The sequence below is a fragment of the Cheilinus undulatus genome, linkage group 5 (assembly GCF_018320785.1).
Source record: "Cheilinus undulatus linkage group 5, ASM1832078v1, whole genome shotgun sequence".
NCBI lineage: Eukaryota > Metazoa > Chordata > Actinopteri > Labriformes > Labridae > Cheilinus > Cheilinus undulatus.
This window is the reverse complement of record NC_054869.1, coordinates 27772158-27790936: the sequence shown is the minus strand read 5'-3', so window position 1 is coordinate 27790936 and position 18779 is coordinate 27772158. Positions and strand designations below refer to the sequence as shown.

General features: G+C 38.3%; 1 protein-coding gene across 1 annotated transcript in view; it reads right to left on the bottom strand.

Annotated features, from left to right (window-relative positions):
• Positions 1–756: 756 nt before the first annotated feature.
• Positions 757–18779, bottom strand: part of fbxw8 (F-box and WD repeat domain containing 8) — a 29900-nt gene continuing 11877 nt past the window's right edge. Inside the window, exons 8-11 of the mRNA XM_041786876.1 lie at positions 9611–9738; positions 2735–2908; positions 2154–2270; positions 757–919 (exon numbers count right to left, since the gene is read on the bottom strand). Of these exons, the coding sequence (XP_041642810.1) occupies positions 760–919; positions 2154–2270; positions 2735–2908; positions 9611–9738 (579 nt within the window). The 3' untranslated portion in view covers positions 757–759. The remainder of the gene's footprint in view (positions 920–2153; positions 2271–2734; positions 2909–9610; positions 9739–18779) is intronic.

The window sequence follows — 18779 nt, the reverse complement described above, 5'->3', positions numbered from 1 at the left end:
AGTTTTAAACTCACACACTACCTCTCTGTTTTCTCCTCCTTTTCTACTAATCTAAATGTGACCAGTTTGTACTGTGAAAGATTCTTTATACTTTAGTGAAGGGGCAGTCAGTCATGCTCAGTGGCAGCTCTGGCATCCCTGGGTCATCTGTTATGGCCAACATCCAGAGCGTGAGACTGTGGCACATACCATTCCTCTGCAGATCCAGAATAGTTTCAGATTTAATTTATTGTTCCCCTGAGACTTAAAACAAACTCATAACAGTGGTTCTAGTAAAAATATACCCTCATTATTTTAGCCCTGGTGGGTACTTTGAACACTTTAACTTCCATAATTAGAGCTGCCTTTGCACTGAATTGTTTAAAGTTATGAATGAATAAATGAAAGACTTGTGATTAAATAGGCATTTGTAATGTCTTTGTTCTAGGTTAAAAGTATTGGCAAAGGGAAATGAGGTAGAAATGTGACTGTTTATTGCTGTGTGGTCACACAGCAACACTAATTCAACCCAAGAAGTCAAACATTGTTTAAAAATCCAGCAGTTTAACAGTAATAATGCATTGTGCATCTTCTGAGCAGTTGAAATTAACATTAAGCAGTTAAAACACCAACATTAGTTACAGATCAGATACAGTAAAAGCTTGGCATGAGGAAGAAGATGAAACAAAATAAGTCAAAAGATTGAAGCATCAAATGATCTGAGGTCAAAGTTTGTAGCAACGGTTCAGTTTCAGTCTGTAGTACTTGTGTGTGTCAGTGCTATGGGTGGGAGCCGGTGAGCCTGTCATAAGGAACTGCCAAGCCAATGTTGTAGTTGTATCCATGTGACTCTGTGTAGTCAGACCTGCAGATGGGCAGGATGTGATCCTGAGACAGTGCATCCTCTGAGAAGTCATAATGGCAGATCACTCCCCGGTGTCTAAAGGAGAAAAATAGGATAAACAACAGAGGACATACGCTTATTTAATCTTTAAAAAAATGCTCAACAGAGGATTAATGTGTTCACTATCATACTCACAAACTTATTGTAGCTACTTTGAATGTAGAGTTGGATAGATCTTTTCACCAAGCTTTCACCATCAAATTCAAAACATTAAATATTTCTTCAACGCACAAACGCACTGCCGACGAGACTCTCAATCAGGACAGTAGCAAAAGTTGATTAGTAGACATGCACTGCTGCTTGTAAACCATCTTTGACATGCTGTGGGAGAAAAGTGGTCCTCCTGGTCCTTGCAAAGCATTCTGAGATTGCTCACAGCATGAACCAGGAAGGACATTTTTAACAGCTTTTCTCCCTCATTATCTGAAATGTATTCATGTAACAAAACCTTTTTATAAATATTACTTATGAAGTGAGGTTTTTGTTGAAAGACTTTTCAATTTTGAATAGCACTTAGCCATGGAGGTGGGCGGAGCTGAGTAGCACTGCCCTACTTGACCTGGAAATGTCTAAAGGGACAACAACATAAGGTCCTGTGCTTACAACCTCAAAGTCAGAGCCCTTCATTTATTGGCGGTTATTGTTGGTAGGTAATGAAAGGTGACTTCTGCTTTCCCTGGTAGTATCCGTAACATAGTTTTTTTAAATCTCTGTGTGCTTCATAATTCCTTTCTTCAAAAAAAATATCACCTAGAAAACATGAAAAACAATGCAAATAAATCCTGTCCTGGCATAGGCAGCAGCTGTAGACCTGGAAACTTCAGCCTTGAAAAGATGAGCCAGATCAGTTTCTTTTCTGCCATTACCAGAAGTCCGGTTGGTAAGATTAAATTATCTATCAATATGATTGTATCTGTATCTCAAAATTTTTGCCAGGATCTGCGATCTTCAGAGCTTTTATCACGCTGATCTGGACAGAGCCAGGCTACCTTCTTCACCTATTCAGGATTTTAATGCTTAATGAAACCATTTTGAAGCTTGCTGTAGCTTAATATTACCGTACACACTCTCTTTACAAGAAAGCCTATTTAGCAAAATAATACTCTTTTGTTTCAAGAATCCTATAAATCTGCTGCACAGAGACACAGCCACATAACTGCAGATTTGTGAGCTTGTCAAAAAGGGAGGATGGATGCAGAGGAGAGATCTGGGTTAAAATAAGAGTAAAGAGAAGAGAGAGCGAGGAGAGTGTGGGAGGATGCTCAGTGACCTGCGGTGAGCTGTAAGGTCATCGTCTGTGATGCAGGCTCCTCGTGGTGACTTGTCATCGGGGACGTTGGCTGTTACCAGGGTGCTGGTGTTGAAGCGTACATGGCGCACAGGATGCCTGCGGCATGGACAGAAAATAGTACCTTCAGTTTCAAACATCAAACTCCACGCTCTCTCTTATTTTTATTTTAGAGTTTATGCCTTTTACATGAAAACTTCTTAAAATTGCCTTGGACTAAACAAATTTTATCTGTTTTGCATGTTTTCAGATGCAAAAAAATCTTATCCACATGTTGATGTGAACTAAATCAGTTCCAAAATTTGTCTCTGTTGGCATGAAACAATGCTAATATTCCTTTGAAGCATTTGTGATCACTTAGAGAACAACAGTGCTTCTGGGTCTTGTTACTGTCTTAATTAACTTAAATCTCAAGGGCACACTCCACTGCTGGAACATGTGAGAACTTCAGTTACGAAAACAGATATGAGACCTTTACAACTGTTCAACTTCACATGTTTTCAGTGTTGGTGCAGTTTTTTCTATCTCCTCTCAGAGGATCAGAGGGAGAAGAAAAATCACACCTGTTGTGCATCTCCCACAGCTTGGCTCCCATCCTCATCTCCCACACACACACCAATCCTTCGCCTCCGCCGCTCACAATCTTCCAGTCATCTGCCTGCACTGAGGTGACACCCAGGTGGTGGGCGTACAGGGAGACCACAGAGGAGCCAGCTCGTAGGTCAAACACCCTTACCCTGAATCAAAGCAGAGATGAGAATAAGATGCCTTTATTTCTGCAGTAGGATAAAAATTAGGTAGATGAGGGCGGAGGTCTGTTATGCACTTAGGAAGCTTTAAATATGTCTGGAGGCTCCAATAAAAGAACAGTACTAAGTAGAGTAGTATCAGCTCCTTCCAGTGAAGCATGGTCATTTTGGATTTTTCTTCCTGTTTACAGAGGAGGAGGACTCCAACGCCACACAACAGAGGGAGTGCAGTCCGTCAAAGAGTGCTTTCATTACCAGACAAAAGGACACTATTCTCTCATTTAGAGGAACTTTTTAACATCTGAGCCAAGAGGCCTAACACAAACTGAAACATATGTGCTGAAATCTTCAGCTCCAGACTTATTTGCCATGCATTAACCCAAGTACCACAAATCCAACACCATGATACATTTAAGAACTCACTTAATATGAAGTAACTTAAAAAAACATGAAAAATAAAGACAAAAATATGGAAAAAATATGATGAAAGTTTTGTACACAGGTTTGAATCCCTTTCTAACAGGAACTTTCTGCGTGGAACAAACATGTTCTCCCTGTGCATGGCTGGGTTCAGTCCAGGTGCTCCAGTCTCCTTCCACAATCCAAAGACATGCTTATTAGGCTAACTAATTACTAGAAATTGTCTGTGGGTATGAATGTTTGTCCGTCTATAAGCCCTGTGATTGAATGGCAACCAGTCCAGGGTTTACCCAACCTCTCACCCTGTAAAAATAGTTTCGGTTTAATATGTAAATTTTGATGTTTGTACAAAAATAGCAAAGTTCACCAGAGTTATAGTCCTTGTATACCTTCATATACCTGTGCAGTAAAGCCAATTCTCATTCTGAGATGTCGATATTCACCAGCAGATCAGAAAAAAACATAACATATACAAACAAAAGCAGATCAATTTGTTATAAGCATGATGCAACTATAGATCTCAATTTCAGAAAAAAATTACATTAAAGTGACATTAAAACACAGTACCAACATCTAACTCATGACTGTAGTAAGAAATAATACAGAACTGTAAACTTTGAAATGTATTAGGAATGTTTTTTGATATCACATATAGAGGAAGAGGATGGAAGGAAATACCTTTTATCAATCCCTCAAGGGGAAATTTCATTTTTACACTTACTTATTGAACATGCAACACACACATAGGCTTGCCACGCTGAAGCCACACCCACTCAGGAGAAATAGGATCCTTTCAAATTAAAAAAAAAAAAAAAAAAAAAAATCTTTTGACCAGAGCTGTGCTGCCTGGCTCTGTGCCAGAGCAGAGAGACAGAATTTGGGGATTACATTTACTGTTTTCTGGCACAAATATTGCTGTTGTGGTACTTTTAATGACCCGTAGGTCACTGTCGCTAGTAGATTTGGCAAATTTACCTCACATTCAATTAAGGCACTGACATCAGCTAACAACAGACTTTACTGAGATTAACTGCTCTGTGATTTTATATCATTGTAGTGTTGGGGGGTGGGGTGATTTCCCATCAAGAATGATGAAGTCATGGGCTCACTTATTTGCCCTACTTAAATAAAACCAAGCCAGGTAAAAGGTGAACAACTTTTTTAATGATCTAAATCCAAAATTCAGTCATACATAGATATCAGTGTTTTCACGTGTTTACAGCAACCTTAATCCAACATTTCTAATGTCTTTAGACACAAGGCTTGGATTTCACTTAACAGGGACTTTAAGCCTACATAGGTCTGTTGGTCCAGCCTAAAACATAAATATGGCTGATATTAACAGCCAATATAGGCCAATCATTAAAACCAATATAATGGTTGTAAATATTGGCAGAAATGTTCATTTCAGCCTTTACCGATATGATGTCAAAAATATTGTGCATCATTAATATTCAAACATCCTATGGACATGCACTGACGCAGACATGTCAGAATGAGGGGCTGCCGCACACAAAGCACCCCTGCCTGAGTGATTGGGGGTTTGATGCCTTGCTCAAGGCTTTATCAGCAATATTCATGAAGTAAACCTTCACCTCTCCAGCAACCAGACCAATTTTCGAAACTCTGTCCAACCAAGACTTGAACTGGCTTGGAACTGTCCAGTCCCCAACACAAGTCTTTACAGACTGAGCTGCTGATGCCTCTATAAACGATGCCTCTATTTCTAAAACTATAAAAACACAGGCTATTCTTAAAATCCAAACTCTCTGTGGCTGGTAAACATTTACCAAAAAACAACATCACAAACATGCAGTTAACTTATGATGATTGAATTACTACCAAAAAAAAAACAACAACAACAATTATGCTGTATACAAAACATGGGCTAAAAGACAGTTTTTCCAAATAGTTTCCCGTTGATTGTTGTTGTTTTTTTTTTTAATCTACTTCTTGTGTGGATCTGTTTGCTGTAAACTTTGTTGTTGTTTTTTTTTTTAAGTTTTCTTAAATTGATAGTTTTTAAAAGTCATTTTATGTCAAACTTCCTTGTTTTGTATCAGATTAGATCATTTTTTTAATCTCCTTTTTTTTTCTTTTTTTACAATTTCAAATTCTGAGTCTTCAAAGATACAAATTTAGACACACATAAAATAATAAGACACACTACACATCAGTTCCCCAGAGACAGGAAGCCCTAATTTCAAACAAACAGCAACAACCTATTTACACTCATATGCAATATTCATACATTAACTGATTTGGACATTTATTTTACAATCATTCTACATTCAATTCTACGGGGTTTACTTTGAACAATGATTCAGATTGGTGTTACATTTTTTGCTACATTATGTGTGTCATCATTATTATCACCATTATGAGACTTAATAGTAACTGTAATGTTTATAGTTTTAGCAGTGGTAGACATGTCATAGCAGCAGCAGTATTGGTGTTATTAAAATTAGATATATATTTTTATATGGTTATAATTCTAATTACTATTAGTATTTATTCTAATCCATTATAAACACTGATATAAGATAAATGGCAGAATGAGCTGCTTTGTGCGCACTGGGTCTGAGTGGCAGCAGCAACCCAGGGGACCTGCAGCTCCATCTGTTGTCATTGTGGCTTTATTACAGCAGAAAGCATCCAGGACATGACTCCATCCAGCCATCACCTTCTCCAACACCTCATTACCATAATCAAATCCACTCAGGGGACTCGGACAGATTTCATTTCCACTTCCAAATTTTTAGAGTTAAATGACTAAATGGGCACCGCGGACTTGTTGTCCGCAGTTACTTGTCTGTTCGGTGGCATTACGTGATGGAGCCGCACGTTTTAACAGTGAGGACTGAGCATTACTGGCAGACCACAGGGAGCCATAAATCTACTGCTGGAGGCAGCTCAGTCTTCAGTGAGCTGTCAGTGGGCAGACTCCTCTTCATTAATCAGAGCAGCTCAGAGTGGGAGAGGCTCTGAAAAACTCCATTTAGTTTTCCAATGCTGGACCACAAATTAATCATTATTTAAGCAGGATTAGTTTAAATGAAAACATGTTTCACATCCAAAGTTGTCCATCTTCAAAGTTTATTAAACATTTACAGTGCTTAAATCTTTGCATAAACTTTCCTGCAGGCTTTCTGTTGCGGAGTAATTCAGTTACAACTTGAGTAAGACTCACCTGTACTCCTCTCACCTTCAAGATCAGGCTGATACCAAGTACAGAATGAGTTCTCAATAAAATAATCAAAAAAATTCAGTACCTCACCTTAACAGTTTGCAACATTTTTTTAAATTCATTTATTTGCTGATAATTTAGTGATTGTTTGTTTTTGTAGTGCTTACTTGTTTAGTGATGATGTAATTCAGTGGTGCTCAACTAGTGGGTTGAGACCCAAAAGTGGGTCATGGGGTTATATTCAGGGTCTCGTATGTGTGCCTAGGAAAAAATGCATTTTGTCAAAGAGTCTACAATGTATTGACGTCCTGAGCAGACACGCATTTATTTCCCTTGGTTTTGCCATGATAACAAGTAAATTTTGGTTGTTTTCATAAAGTCTCAACGAAATCATCTCATTATCTTGGATAACACAACTGGGTTTCCCATGATAGTGTATCTCTTGAGCTCTCCTGAAATCAATCAAAATATAGATGATATCACATCATCAGATTGAAATAAAAAGTATGCATGCATCTCCTCTCAGAGCTTTTGTAAGTACAAAAATGTGTGTCTTGTCTCTATGATTAATCATATGTTTTTTACATCTAATGTCCAAATTGAAACATTTTTAATTCAATAAATTCAAGTGGCAGCAATCTCTCACTGAGGAGGTGGTGGTAGATACTGAGGCCAGAAAAGTTTTAATCGATACGCTGGTATCATCACTGGAGTTTCAAAGAGACATAATTTCTTTCATTTTGGTTTTTGAAAAGAAAAAACAATAAAATGGAGCTGAAGATAAGTGGTAGAGTTGGATGTCTCTAAACCGATAAGTCCATGGATTGATCCCCAGCTCCTGCAGTCACATGCTGGGGTGTCTTTGAGCAAGATGCTTAATCCCAAATTCCTACTGCTCCATCAGTGGTGTCTGAATATGTATGAATGGGACTGCTTCATACTAATGGACACTTTAGTTTGCCACCATCAGTGTGTAAATGTGGTGTGAATGGGTAAATGTGACCTGCCCTTAAAGTGCTCTTTCAGTAGTCAGGTGGCAAGAAAAGTGCTACACAAGCAAAAGTCCATTTACCAAGCCCACTTACATTAGTTTTGTTGTCAGTTTTGTTGGTTATTAAAAACATGCTATTCTCACAATTTCTATTTCTGTATACAGTGCCTATAAAAAGTATCAACCCCCTTGGATTTTTTTACACTTTTGTTGATTTTATAAATCAATCACGGTCAATATAATTTGGCTTGTTTGACTAAAGTGGTATGAGAGAATGCTAATGACTTTGCTTACCTACTGTGAAAAAAGTGCAACAGAAATTTTGTACCTTTACAAGGAAATTAAACCTATTCTTCTATTCTGTTTGTACAGCACCCATTAAACTTTGAAGTTATTTTAGCAAAATACAACTTAACAAAAAAATGTAAGTTAAGTGTGCCTATCCTCTGAGGGTCACTGAAGCCTTTTAAAACTTTTCTGAGCTCTTCCCACAGTATTTAAGAAGTTAACAATGATATTTATCCCAGGACCTTTGCACTCTCTATTGCATGTCTTTTTTCTAAAAGTATGTCTCAGATATACTGTATATGTAAAAAATACTTCACTTCTTCCATTGGTTCATTCTGTTTTTGTCGCTTTTGCTTGAGAGTGTGCTACCATCATCTTTTCTATATTTTATAGGTAGTGTGTCATCTTGTATCTGCACGAGAGTAAAGAGCCACCAAGTGTCTGCCACCATACTTGTCCCAAAAACAGATTATGAATGCAAAATATTCTATACATAATGTTTTTTATCTGTGCCTGTGTCTTATATTTTTGTACTTTATTCAATTCTACTTAATATCATAGCCTTCACAAGCTCTGCATCGATATAGAATAAAAATAAAAAATGAGAACTTGTTGCTTGTGTGACTTAAAATCCACCGGATGACATTGAAAGTTTTCACTTGGCAGCACAGTCAGTTAAGTGTTGAAACTCAGTCCTGTGTAACTAAGGTGACCAGCAGCCACAGGTGTTCCTCTTTCTCTTCCTTCTTTCTTTTGCTTACTTTTATCAATTATGCTTTCCTTCTGTTTGAACAAATGTGGCTGTCGTCCAGACGGCCCTTATCATAAGCCATCATTTGCTCCCTGGATCTAATGAAAAGCAGAGGGACAAAAATTATTTGGACAAAAAAGAAGGGATGCATTAGTCTTTGGCCTTAAGCCATCCTGTTAGTCAGCCAAGATCACTGACTGTCCCTCAGTCTCCATCATTTCCATTTATCTTTGACAAAACTACTCGTCTGTCAGAGAGCAAAGAAGAAAGCTAAGGCAGAAAAGCAAACAAAAGCTCTGGCAGAAAAAAAATAACTTTGTAATTCTTCAACCAAACCAATGACAGACCTTTTTCTGCATCCACTTGAGCAAAAACATTTCTGTCGGAGCATTTGTTATATGATTACTAGGAGAAATTTCTAACAAGAAAAAGGGAAAAAAACAGATCCTTAACAATATGAAACGGTCCATCTTTCACTTTAAGCCAACTACTTAACAGCCAGATGGATTTGGTGCTGAATAGAAACAGCAGGGGCAGCTTTGGACGAGGAAGCGCCAGGGATTTTTGTCTCCCTGCCAGCTCATGCACCGCAGCAGCCGCTAACAAGTGCAGAATAGATGAGTGAGAATGGCTCTTTTATTCTTCTTTTCCTCATCTGGAGAGCCACGTTAGATGTGGCAAGCTTGTGCAAATGCATGCACGCGTGGCCAGATGTCTGTCTTGTACAGTTTCCCAGGTAACAGAGGAGACATGCAGAAAGACATCTCCATTCAACATAACACGTCTCACATCTTAGTTTTCTCATTTTTATCACAAAGGTTTTAGCAGCTTCCTGACTGAGACTAAAGAGTGTGAATAAATCATAGATTGAATACAGCCTTTTCTTCTAACACTTTCTAAACACCTGTTTTTCACTCAAAGTACTCCGACATTATCAGGTGTCACTGTGTGAAAACTTGAATTCTTGGCTCACTTGTTCTGACTATCAGTTTTTAGAGTCTTTACTTCTTTTTAATGTTTTTTTGGTCTGTTTGTGTCAAGAGTTTGTCTTACCTCCTGTCTTTGTTCCCACAAACCAGCAGGTGAGGAGGGCTGTCTCTTAGGTTGATGCAGGAGAAATCTCCAGGTGAGTTGCCAACACAGACCACAGGTTTGCCCATTTCAAGGCTATAAACGTGGATCTGAAATACAAGAAAACACATAAAAACATCCATTTGACATGTTCAGTCAAACTTTAACAAACGTAACATCCAACAAAATTTACAAAAATTATTCCTGTAACTAATGTTGATTTGATAAATAAATTTATGCCTGATAAATTTTGTGATTCTTCTTTAAAAAAAAAGGTAGCCATGTTAGTCACAGCAGCAAAAAGTTTATACATTCTAACCACATATTAATCAGGGATGTAGCTTGTGGTTGTAAAAGTAAAGCTGAAGCATAAAAGTCTTAAACCTGCATTCTTTCTAATGGCCAGCAGAGGGAAACTCCATTGTTTGTGGGAAAAAAGTAAGATTTCATGGAAGAAAATGTAAAACAACCCAATTTCTCAGTTAAAAATCAGTATTCCCTATATGTACTGTGTGAAGAAGGGGCAGCAGAGAGAAAAGAAGCTCCAACAAGTCAAGTTGTTGATTTCTTCACAAGGACAGAGGAGTAACAGTGCAAATCCACCCTGCTATCCAACTTCTAGATCCAAAAACCATGATGCCTGAAACTAGAGGCTAAAAAACAATAGTCTGCAATCCCATGACTTTGTCATGGTAAAAAATCCACCCCTACTAGGGCCTGAGCACCGATCTTGGTCAGCATGGACCCTTTCGTATCAGAAGAATCATTAATTTGAGGGCTTTAACCTGCTCAAAACACACCAAACTTTACAGAAAATGTTCCCAAGTGGAAAATTTGATATTTTTGTGGAATCATGAAAGTCAATCAATCAAGGGCCCCACAAACATGAGATAGGGGACCAGGTAAGAGCTACATACATGAAAATCGGTACACATGGGCGATTCACAAGTTTCATATTTTGACGAATTAGTATTCAGCCTATGTTTCTAACATAACTAAATTCTAAAGAGTATCTATGAAAATGGTACCATGTTTTCTCCCATAACTGAGTCAATTCATTCAATTTTTAAAGATTTTTAGGACTTTTTGCCTTTATTCAGACAAGACAGCTAAAGAGGGACAGGAAATATGTGGAGATAAAGTGGAGGAAGACATGCAACAAACAGTGCTGAACTGGGAACTGCTCCAGGGACTGACATTGAGGACTCTAGCCTTGGCATATGGGCACTTGCTCTAAAAACTGAGGTAAACTTCCACTCATCAATCCATTCATTTTATCACCAACTTTAGCTACGTGGGTTATCTACTACACACAATGGAAAAAAATTGGAAAATACAACATAGAAAAATTGGACCATATCAGTAGGATAAACTGCAACGTACTGTTCTGTAAGTGAGGGAACCAAAGGCTTATCGATTATATGATATGATATGATATATGATATGATATGATATAATATGATATGATATGATATGATATGATATATGATACGATATGATACGATGTGACATAGTACGATACAATTTGATGCAATTCCATACTACACAATAACCTGCAATACCACACTATCTGTGATATACTATATAATACCACGTAGCACAACACAATACAATAATATACCATACGATGTGAACAATTGGTCCAGAATCATTTTCTTTAAAAGATACCATTCCTCTTCTTCTCTTCATATTGCCAAACACATTCTTGGGTTTAAAGTAACTGTTGCAGCTGCAAATCATGTATCATGTAAAAGGCACACACAGCTACCTGGGATTGTTTGCCAATTAATCAACAGCAAAACAGCACCTTTCAGTGTATGGAAAGAGTTGAAAAAATGCCTTTGGGTATCTTTCAGTCACAGACAGAGATGAACACTGCCTCGGGCTCCATGGCTGCAGCAAACTTTCTTCACTCAGCTTACAATGATGTCATCTGGAGCCGGCCTAATTGGTCAATTAGCGGCTGCTGTTTTCTCATCCAAATGAGACAGAATAAACAGGATAACCGCCAGGCAAAATTGACTTTGAATAATTAAAACCATAAAGAAATTAAATGGAAGGAGGGATGAACTGGGAATGGAAAGAGCCAGAAGGTAGGAGAAAAAAGGAGAGACAGAGAGAGAGAAAGGATGAGATGGCGAGACAGCATCACAGATAAAGGAAGTTTAAAAGGAGGGAAAAAACAGAGACATGATGTAAGCCTTAAGGAGATGCCAGCAGTTTTGTGAGTGCCTTATTTGGGCCAAGCGGAGCTTTAATTGTGCACCACCCAGGGGCGAAACCCAAATCACACCGGACTTTGAAATGACAGCTTGATAGGATTTGGACAGTTGAAAAGAGAGGGGGTCTAAAACAAAAACGGGAGGGAAATGAGGTTCAGCCTGCTGTTCTTCATGAATCATTATGGTGTCGGGAAGATATTTTTATTAAGGAGGAGGCAAATGAGCTGTTTTTACGATGATTCTGGGGGCTTTTTACAGACTGTAGCAGTATGTCTGGAGGAACAATAATCATGAAAATGACTGCAGAAGAGCTGTTTGGTTAATGTACTCGCTAGATCCCTGGTGAGGCTCACAGACAAAGAAACTCTAATGGCAGCTTGCACTGGGATGTTAATGTAATTACACTCTTTGCTTTTAAAAAAATTAAATATTTGGCATTCGTTGCACTTTTGAGAAGTTTTTTTATGCTGCTGTTGCTGGTATTTTGGAACAAATCTGAGAAAAGAGAAGACTTTGATTTGAATTTCCTGATTGCAATAATCTGTTGGATACATATTCATCTGACAGTCAGGAAACAGAGTCAAACTCAATTTAGACACCATGTGAACAAACACAGATTAGCTCATCTGACCTAATACATGATGATGGAAGCCTAGTGGAGGTGGTTTATTAGCAGAGCATCAAACAGGGTGGCTGAGAGTTTAAAACTTGCAAGTCCTTGTCAGACATTTCTGTGTGTTATTTCCATAAATACAATCACTGCAGTGTTCTTACAGGGACATACATTACAAAAATGTGACTTTAACCTCCACAAACAAGGTTCTTAGCAAAGAAAAACAATCTAGAAAACAAAACCAAAGAGTGGCTCTGTTGTACTTCTTTGCTCAGTGGTGGCTTTGGGTTGGAAGTTTTTGGTTGTTGCACAATCTAAACATCATCTTGGCCAAATCCAGTAAAACTGGATTTCTTATTTCTTAACATCAACTTTTATGTGTAAAGGGGGTCCAATAAGTAGAAACAGAAGTTTTATTCACATCTGTGTGTCCAATAGAGTTTTAGCAAACATAGTAAAGTGCAGTAATATCTTTTTCCAGCTCAGTTTTCAAGTAAAAGAAGTATTTAAAGACATGAAAGAAATCAGCAGTTACAAGTCCCATACTGACTGATTCCTAACTATTGTGTTGAATTACTTACTAGATTGAATGTTCTTTTGGCATCTGAAGTTTCTGACGGGAAACTGGAAACACAGTAGTGCCCACAAGTATTAGCTAACATCTGCAGATGGTATTAATCTTGTGGTTTTGGAGTGCGCTTTTTAGTGTCACTGCTGAATCCTTGCAGTGATTATCTTTGTGAGATAAGATCATAAAACTGAAATAATGTTGTCAGCTATGAGAATTAGGAAATCAACATTTCAAAGTCAGCAAATCAGTTCAGACAAACATCTTAATGTAAATGCTTCAAAAAGGCAGCCACTGAAATAACACTGCTTTTCAAATTAAAACATGAAGGTATTTATTTTGCATCAGTACATCATCATCATCATGTTGGAGTGATATTTTGATTTCATTCTGCATATTTAGAGCAGTGTCTTCGGGCTTACATGCTGATATCAGACATGATGGTATTTCACTGTGCTCCTAAACTGTTGTGATAGAAGATACAAGGCATGATGCTAACAGGTGCATGCCCCCCTCCTCCCAATTTCCCTCTACGTTTCCTGTCATATCCAATAAAGGCAAAAAAGTCCAAAAAGTTATCTTTGGAATACTATCAATATCTCCCCATTCTATCCCAGCAGCCACCTGCAGGATTTGAGTCTATGTTCACAAGCTAGAATGTCTTCACTTACATGTAGTGGAGACTTGTTTTAAGTTTGATTTTCTTTTATCTTAAAGAAAACTATTTAAGTTAGGATCATCCTCTCAAGAAACGCACATGATTTCCAGCGTGTATAACCCTTATGTACTGATCTGATGCAAACCTTTTCTCTATCCTTTGTTTGTCCTTTATACATCTGTCAATTTAACATATATAAAAAGAATAAACATTTAATTTCCATTTAGCCTCCATGCATCCATTAGCCCTCTTAACTTTTATGCAGTAAGAGGCTGACAGGATTTCACTCGTGCTCTGTACTTCATGCTAGATGGACCACAGTGGACTGATAGTTTGCCAGTGGAGATGCCAGCTTGTATTGAATGCCCAGCCATGAGCTGGGTGTCTGCCTGGGTGCCCCACAGTCCACTGGCAAGAAGGTGGCACGTAGTAATAAGGATCTGGAGACCAGCTCTGACCACACACAACAATAACACCAACAAAGACACATACAAATTCACCAGCTGAGGGATAATAAATGCCAAAATACAATAAAGAATGATTGTACAATGGAAACAAAGCTACATTTGTTCTTTAAACTTTCAGAGTTTGAAACAAAACTGCAGCAAACTCAGTAATCACTGGATTTTCTGGATGTACCCACAAAAGATGACAATGTGGCTGAGTTCATGCAAGTCAAAATGCTGTAAATGAAAACGTTTCACTCTTCTGTGAAGCAGAAAGGTGTGAGATGCCTTTCTTGGATGCCACCTCCATGAATTTTGACAGTTTTTAACGAAGCATATGTTTTCTGAATAAAGTCTGGGATAAAAAAAAAAAGTGTTGCAGCCAAATTATGCTTTGTTTTCCTGAAGCTGCAGTTAGAAGAGAGACAGAAGGTTAATTAAATTTGTGAAAAATTCTAATAAGTATGAGTGTTTTGCTAATAATGAATTTGAAGTCATCTTTGAATTACAGGAAAGTGTTTAAGACTCTCTGTGCTTAAGTAATGAAAACGAAATAAATAAAATTAAAAATTGCAAAGTTTACAAGGAGAGGAGCTGTATCTTTTTATCTTTTACTTAGGAAATAATACTTCTCTTGTTATAAATGATGATTTAAGTTAGACTTGGAGTCTGTTATGTTTTTTAAGCTCATGCTTCTCATGCTTTGCAAGTAGATTCATTTTAATTGTTTGGTATTTTGTTTGGTTTAAGCCCAACAGCTGGGATAGGCTCCAGCACCCCCATGACCCCCAACGGGATAAGCGGTATAGAAAATGGATGGATGGACGGTTTAAGCCCCAAAGAGCCTCCAGAGTAAGCTCAGCTACAGCAGTTCTCTAGCCTCTGAGTTTGCATATCTTACATCCTTCCACTGCAATGCTGCTCATGAACTTCCACAGTCCAAACACAAAATTCAGATACGTGACTTTTAGCACTTTATAAGGTTCATACTCAAATGATCGATATCATCTACAGGGCTGAAACGATTCCTCAAATTATCCCAGTGATTTGATTAAAAAAAATTCTCGAGGCAAATTATCTGCCTTGAGGCTTCGCTTAAATCAGTCATGTATTCAAATATGCCCATGCTGCAAGCCTGGACATCGCGCTGTGAGTTGCACAGCGCGATGTGTTTCACTAGGACAGCCATTTGTGCGGCACAATGCACTTGTTTTAGCTGTTACTATAACGTAACATGTACGATGTGAGGTGTGAAAATCTTGAGGGAAGAGAAGTTGATGCATTGATGTTGACAAGCACGCATCCTGTGTTTTTACGCATCCACTGGCCGTGGCTTCATGGCAGATATGGCACAATGCCTGCACCGGTAAACCTACGCAGATCTCTCAGTTTGTGTCTGCAGACTTCAGGGAATTTCATAAACTTCTCTGATTGATCCAATGGTTTCATAGAAGACAGTCAGGCATCACGATTCAAGTCCTGTTTTGGTGCCTTCCCTCTTTCTCTCCCTCCCTCTCTCTCTCTCTTCTGCATGCGCACGTTATACATTTAATTATAAATTACCATAAAGTCAGCGCACTAACTTCTTGATTCCAGCGTATTTTTCAAAATGTTTTAGCATCCTGAATGATTTAATAAGACTTAAATTAATAATAAATTGACACCAATTAAATAGAAACATCTTATTGCCACAGACAGTGACTAAGAGAGAGAGACAAAATAGGTTAAAGTTCATCATCAAATAGTCAGGATTCAACAGGTCATAGATGCAGCGTTATCCCTTAAACTGTGTTCTCCATGTCAGTGAATGGTCTTAAAAGGTCAAATTTTTATGGTGAATGAACTCTCAAACAAAAATGTTCAAAAATTAAAAGTGAACACCCATTGAAAAATAGACCATGTTCCTGTAATCTAAAGGTTCACCTTTCAGCAACATCAAACCGCTGTGTGAATGATGGAGCTTTATTCTTGCTAGAATGTGAAATACTACATTCATGTCATAAAGTAGAGAATGTTAAAATGATTAAGTGTCCCTTTACTTTAATGACAAACTGGAAAATAAAAATAAACTACAATAGAAGAAATAAAGTGTTGGCAACAAAAATGTCCTGGGAGAGGATCCCTAAAACCCCGGACACAGGCAGCTGAAATGAGTTTCCTTCGCAGGGTGTCTGGGCTCTCCCTTAGAGATAGGGTGAGAAGCTCAGCCATCCGGGAGAGACTCGGAGTAGAGCCACTGCTCCTCCACGTCGAGAGGAGCCAGATTAGGTGGCTTGGGCATCTGGTCCGGATGCCTGGTGGACACCTCCCTGGTGAGGGGGAAGACCCAGGACACGCTGGACAGACTATGTCGCTCGGCTGGCCTGGGAATGCCTTGGGATCCCCCGGGAAGAGCTGGACGAAGTGGCTGGGGAGAGGGAGGTCTGGGCTTCCCTGCTTAGGCTGCTGCCCCTGCGACCCAACCTCGGATACGCAGATGAAGATGAATGGATGTATGGATGTATGGATGGATGGATGGATGGATGGATGGGTCAGAATTTGGCCTAAACAACATGAAAGCCTACCAGACCACCACCAACCATGTCAGGTCAGGTTTAAACTTCAGTAGGTCATTTGGCCATGTCAGTATGTCTAAATGCATAGGTTGCTGCCATGTGATTGGCTGATAAGATATTTGCGTTCATGACCAGTTGGGCAGGTGTACTTAATGAAGTGATCCATAACTGTATATCAAAGATGTTAGGGCTGCGTGATTAATCCCAACTGTCTGAATATAAAGCAATGAACAAAAATAAATATTTTATGTAGTAGGCTATGCTTTACCTCTTTGTATTTTATTTGGCAACATCAGATGTACATAAAAACTTTGGAGTTTTAGGTTCTATTGACTCTTAATTATTTTTTTATTGATGGTACCAAATATCACTATTGCAATATGGAAGAATGTTATTGCACACTGTTTATTTTTCTCGGATCACGCAGGCCTACCTAACCATTATTATTAATCGTCTTCAATCTGTAACTTTTCAGCACCAGTCTAAACCTTTACTACAGATCAATCAATTCTTCAATCAGTCTATTCTGCTATCCATCTTTCATTGTAATCATATTTTATCCCTCATTGCTGCTCTCCATCTGGTCCACTATGTGGTGCTTTAGTGCCATCGCTGAATCAGTTCTTCTTTACAACAGGGGATGATGTCAGTGAAGAAACTTTGCCAAAAAACTGTCAATCACAACCAGAATGCTGCAAACACACACAATATGCTTGGGTGGTACTCGCTGTTTCAAAGCTAGCAGATGTCCAGTCTCTATGACAACCAACCTCAGAGTTTTTTGATTTAATTATAATCTAATTTATCCACAAACACTGGCAAAAACATCTTGCTGAAGTGAACTTAAGAGCATATCTGCCTCCTGATCCCAGCAGAATAGTTTGTCTCCTGGCTCTTTGTACTTTTTATGTAAAGGCTTCAGAGTCACTGAGGAGCACAGGGTCATTAAAACATCGTATTATTAGAAACAAACAAAGCAGCTCAGGGAACAGTGGTTTATCAAAGTGCCCTTAAAGGCTGAAGCAATTAGGAGCATGGTCTGATGAGGGCTTGTGGCTATTTAAGAGAGCTACTATAAAGAAAAACCCTAAAGGTACATCATGTTCATTTCTGAGGGGAGTTGAGTGGTCTAAAGGGACAGAAGGAAAAGTGATCACACCATCCAGAGACTTTACACTGAATGACACAGATGAGACATGTTTGGAAAATGATCTTTGATATTTGCATTTAAAACAGATCTGATTAAATGCAGATCTGACCTAATGTAAATATATTTACTTCATTGAGAAGGTAGTATTTTCTGGTTAATAGCTGGGCTCATTAAAATTGGCAGGAAGTGATGGTGTCAAAGCTAAACCGTCTGTCCTCTCCTGTGTTCATCATCATCATGTTTTTGGACCAAAACAAATTATCTACCTTTTTCCAGTTTCCTTTTTATTCATTGAGCACCCTTTGAAAGCACATGTGACCTTGTTTCCTCTGTTGGAAGCCTTTTTGTTTTAATTAGTGAAGTTGGGGTGACTTTTTCAATTACATCTAAAATAAAGACACAAAAGAGGCCTTGATACAGCTCCATCAGTGCCATTAACATGTAAACACTACATTATTATTTTGTTGTGATGTGGTGGTAAAATCATTTCATTAATTCAATAAGCCTTAAAGCAGCACCACTCATCCTTTTTTCTGTTTTACAAAGATGTAGACTTGAGCTGATGTAGACATGTGACATTAACATATTAGGCCAATATTAAAGCAAAGCATCAATTAATTTAACAATTGCAGTTTTCTCAATAAACATCTCACTTTTGTTTGAACACGTTTTCTCAACTATTTCTGCCTGTTAAGGCAATGACTGGCAATAAGATCTAGATCTGATTCCTATACAGGTGATTTTGTATATCACTGTAATAAGAGAAGGCCTGAACATGCACATACAAACCAAGCTGGACAGGTGTTCAGCTGAAAAGAATAACATGAAGAAAACAAAGCAAAACTAACAAATAGCATGTCAATGAAATTTTGCGTATGTTGCTTTTTATCAGACCCTGATGAAGAGCAATATGCTTAAAATATCACTGTTTTGATGCAA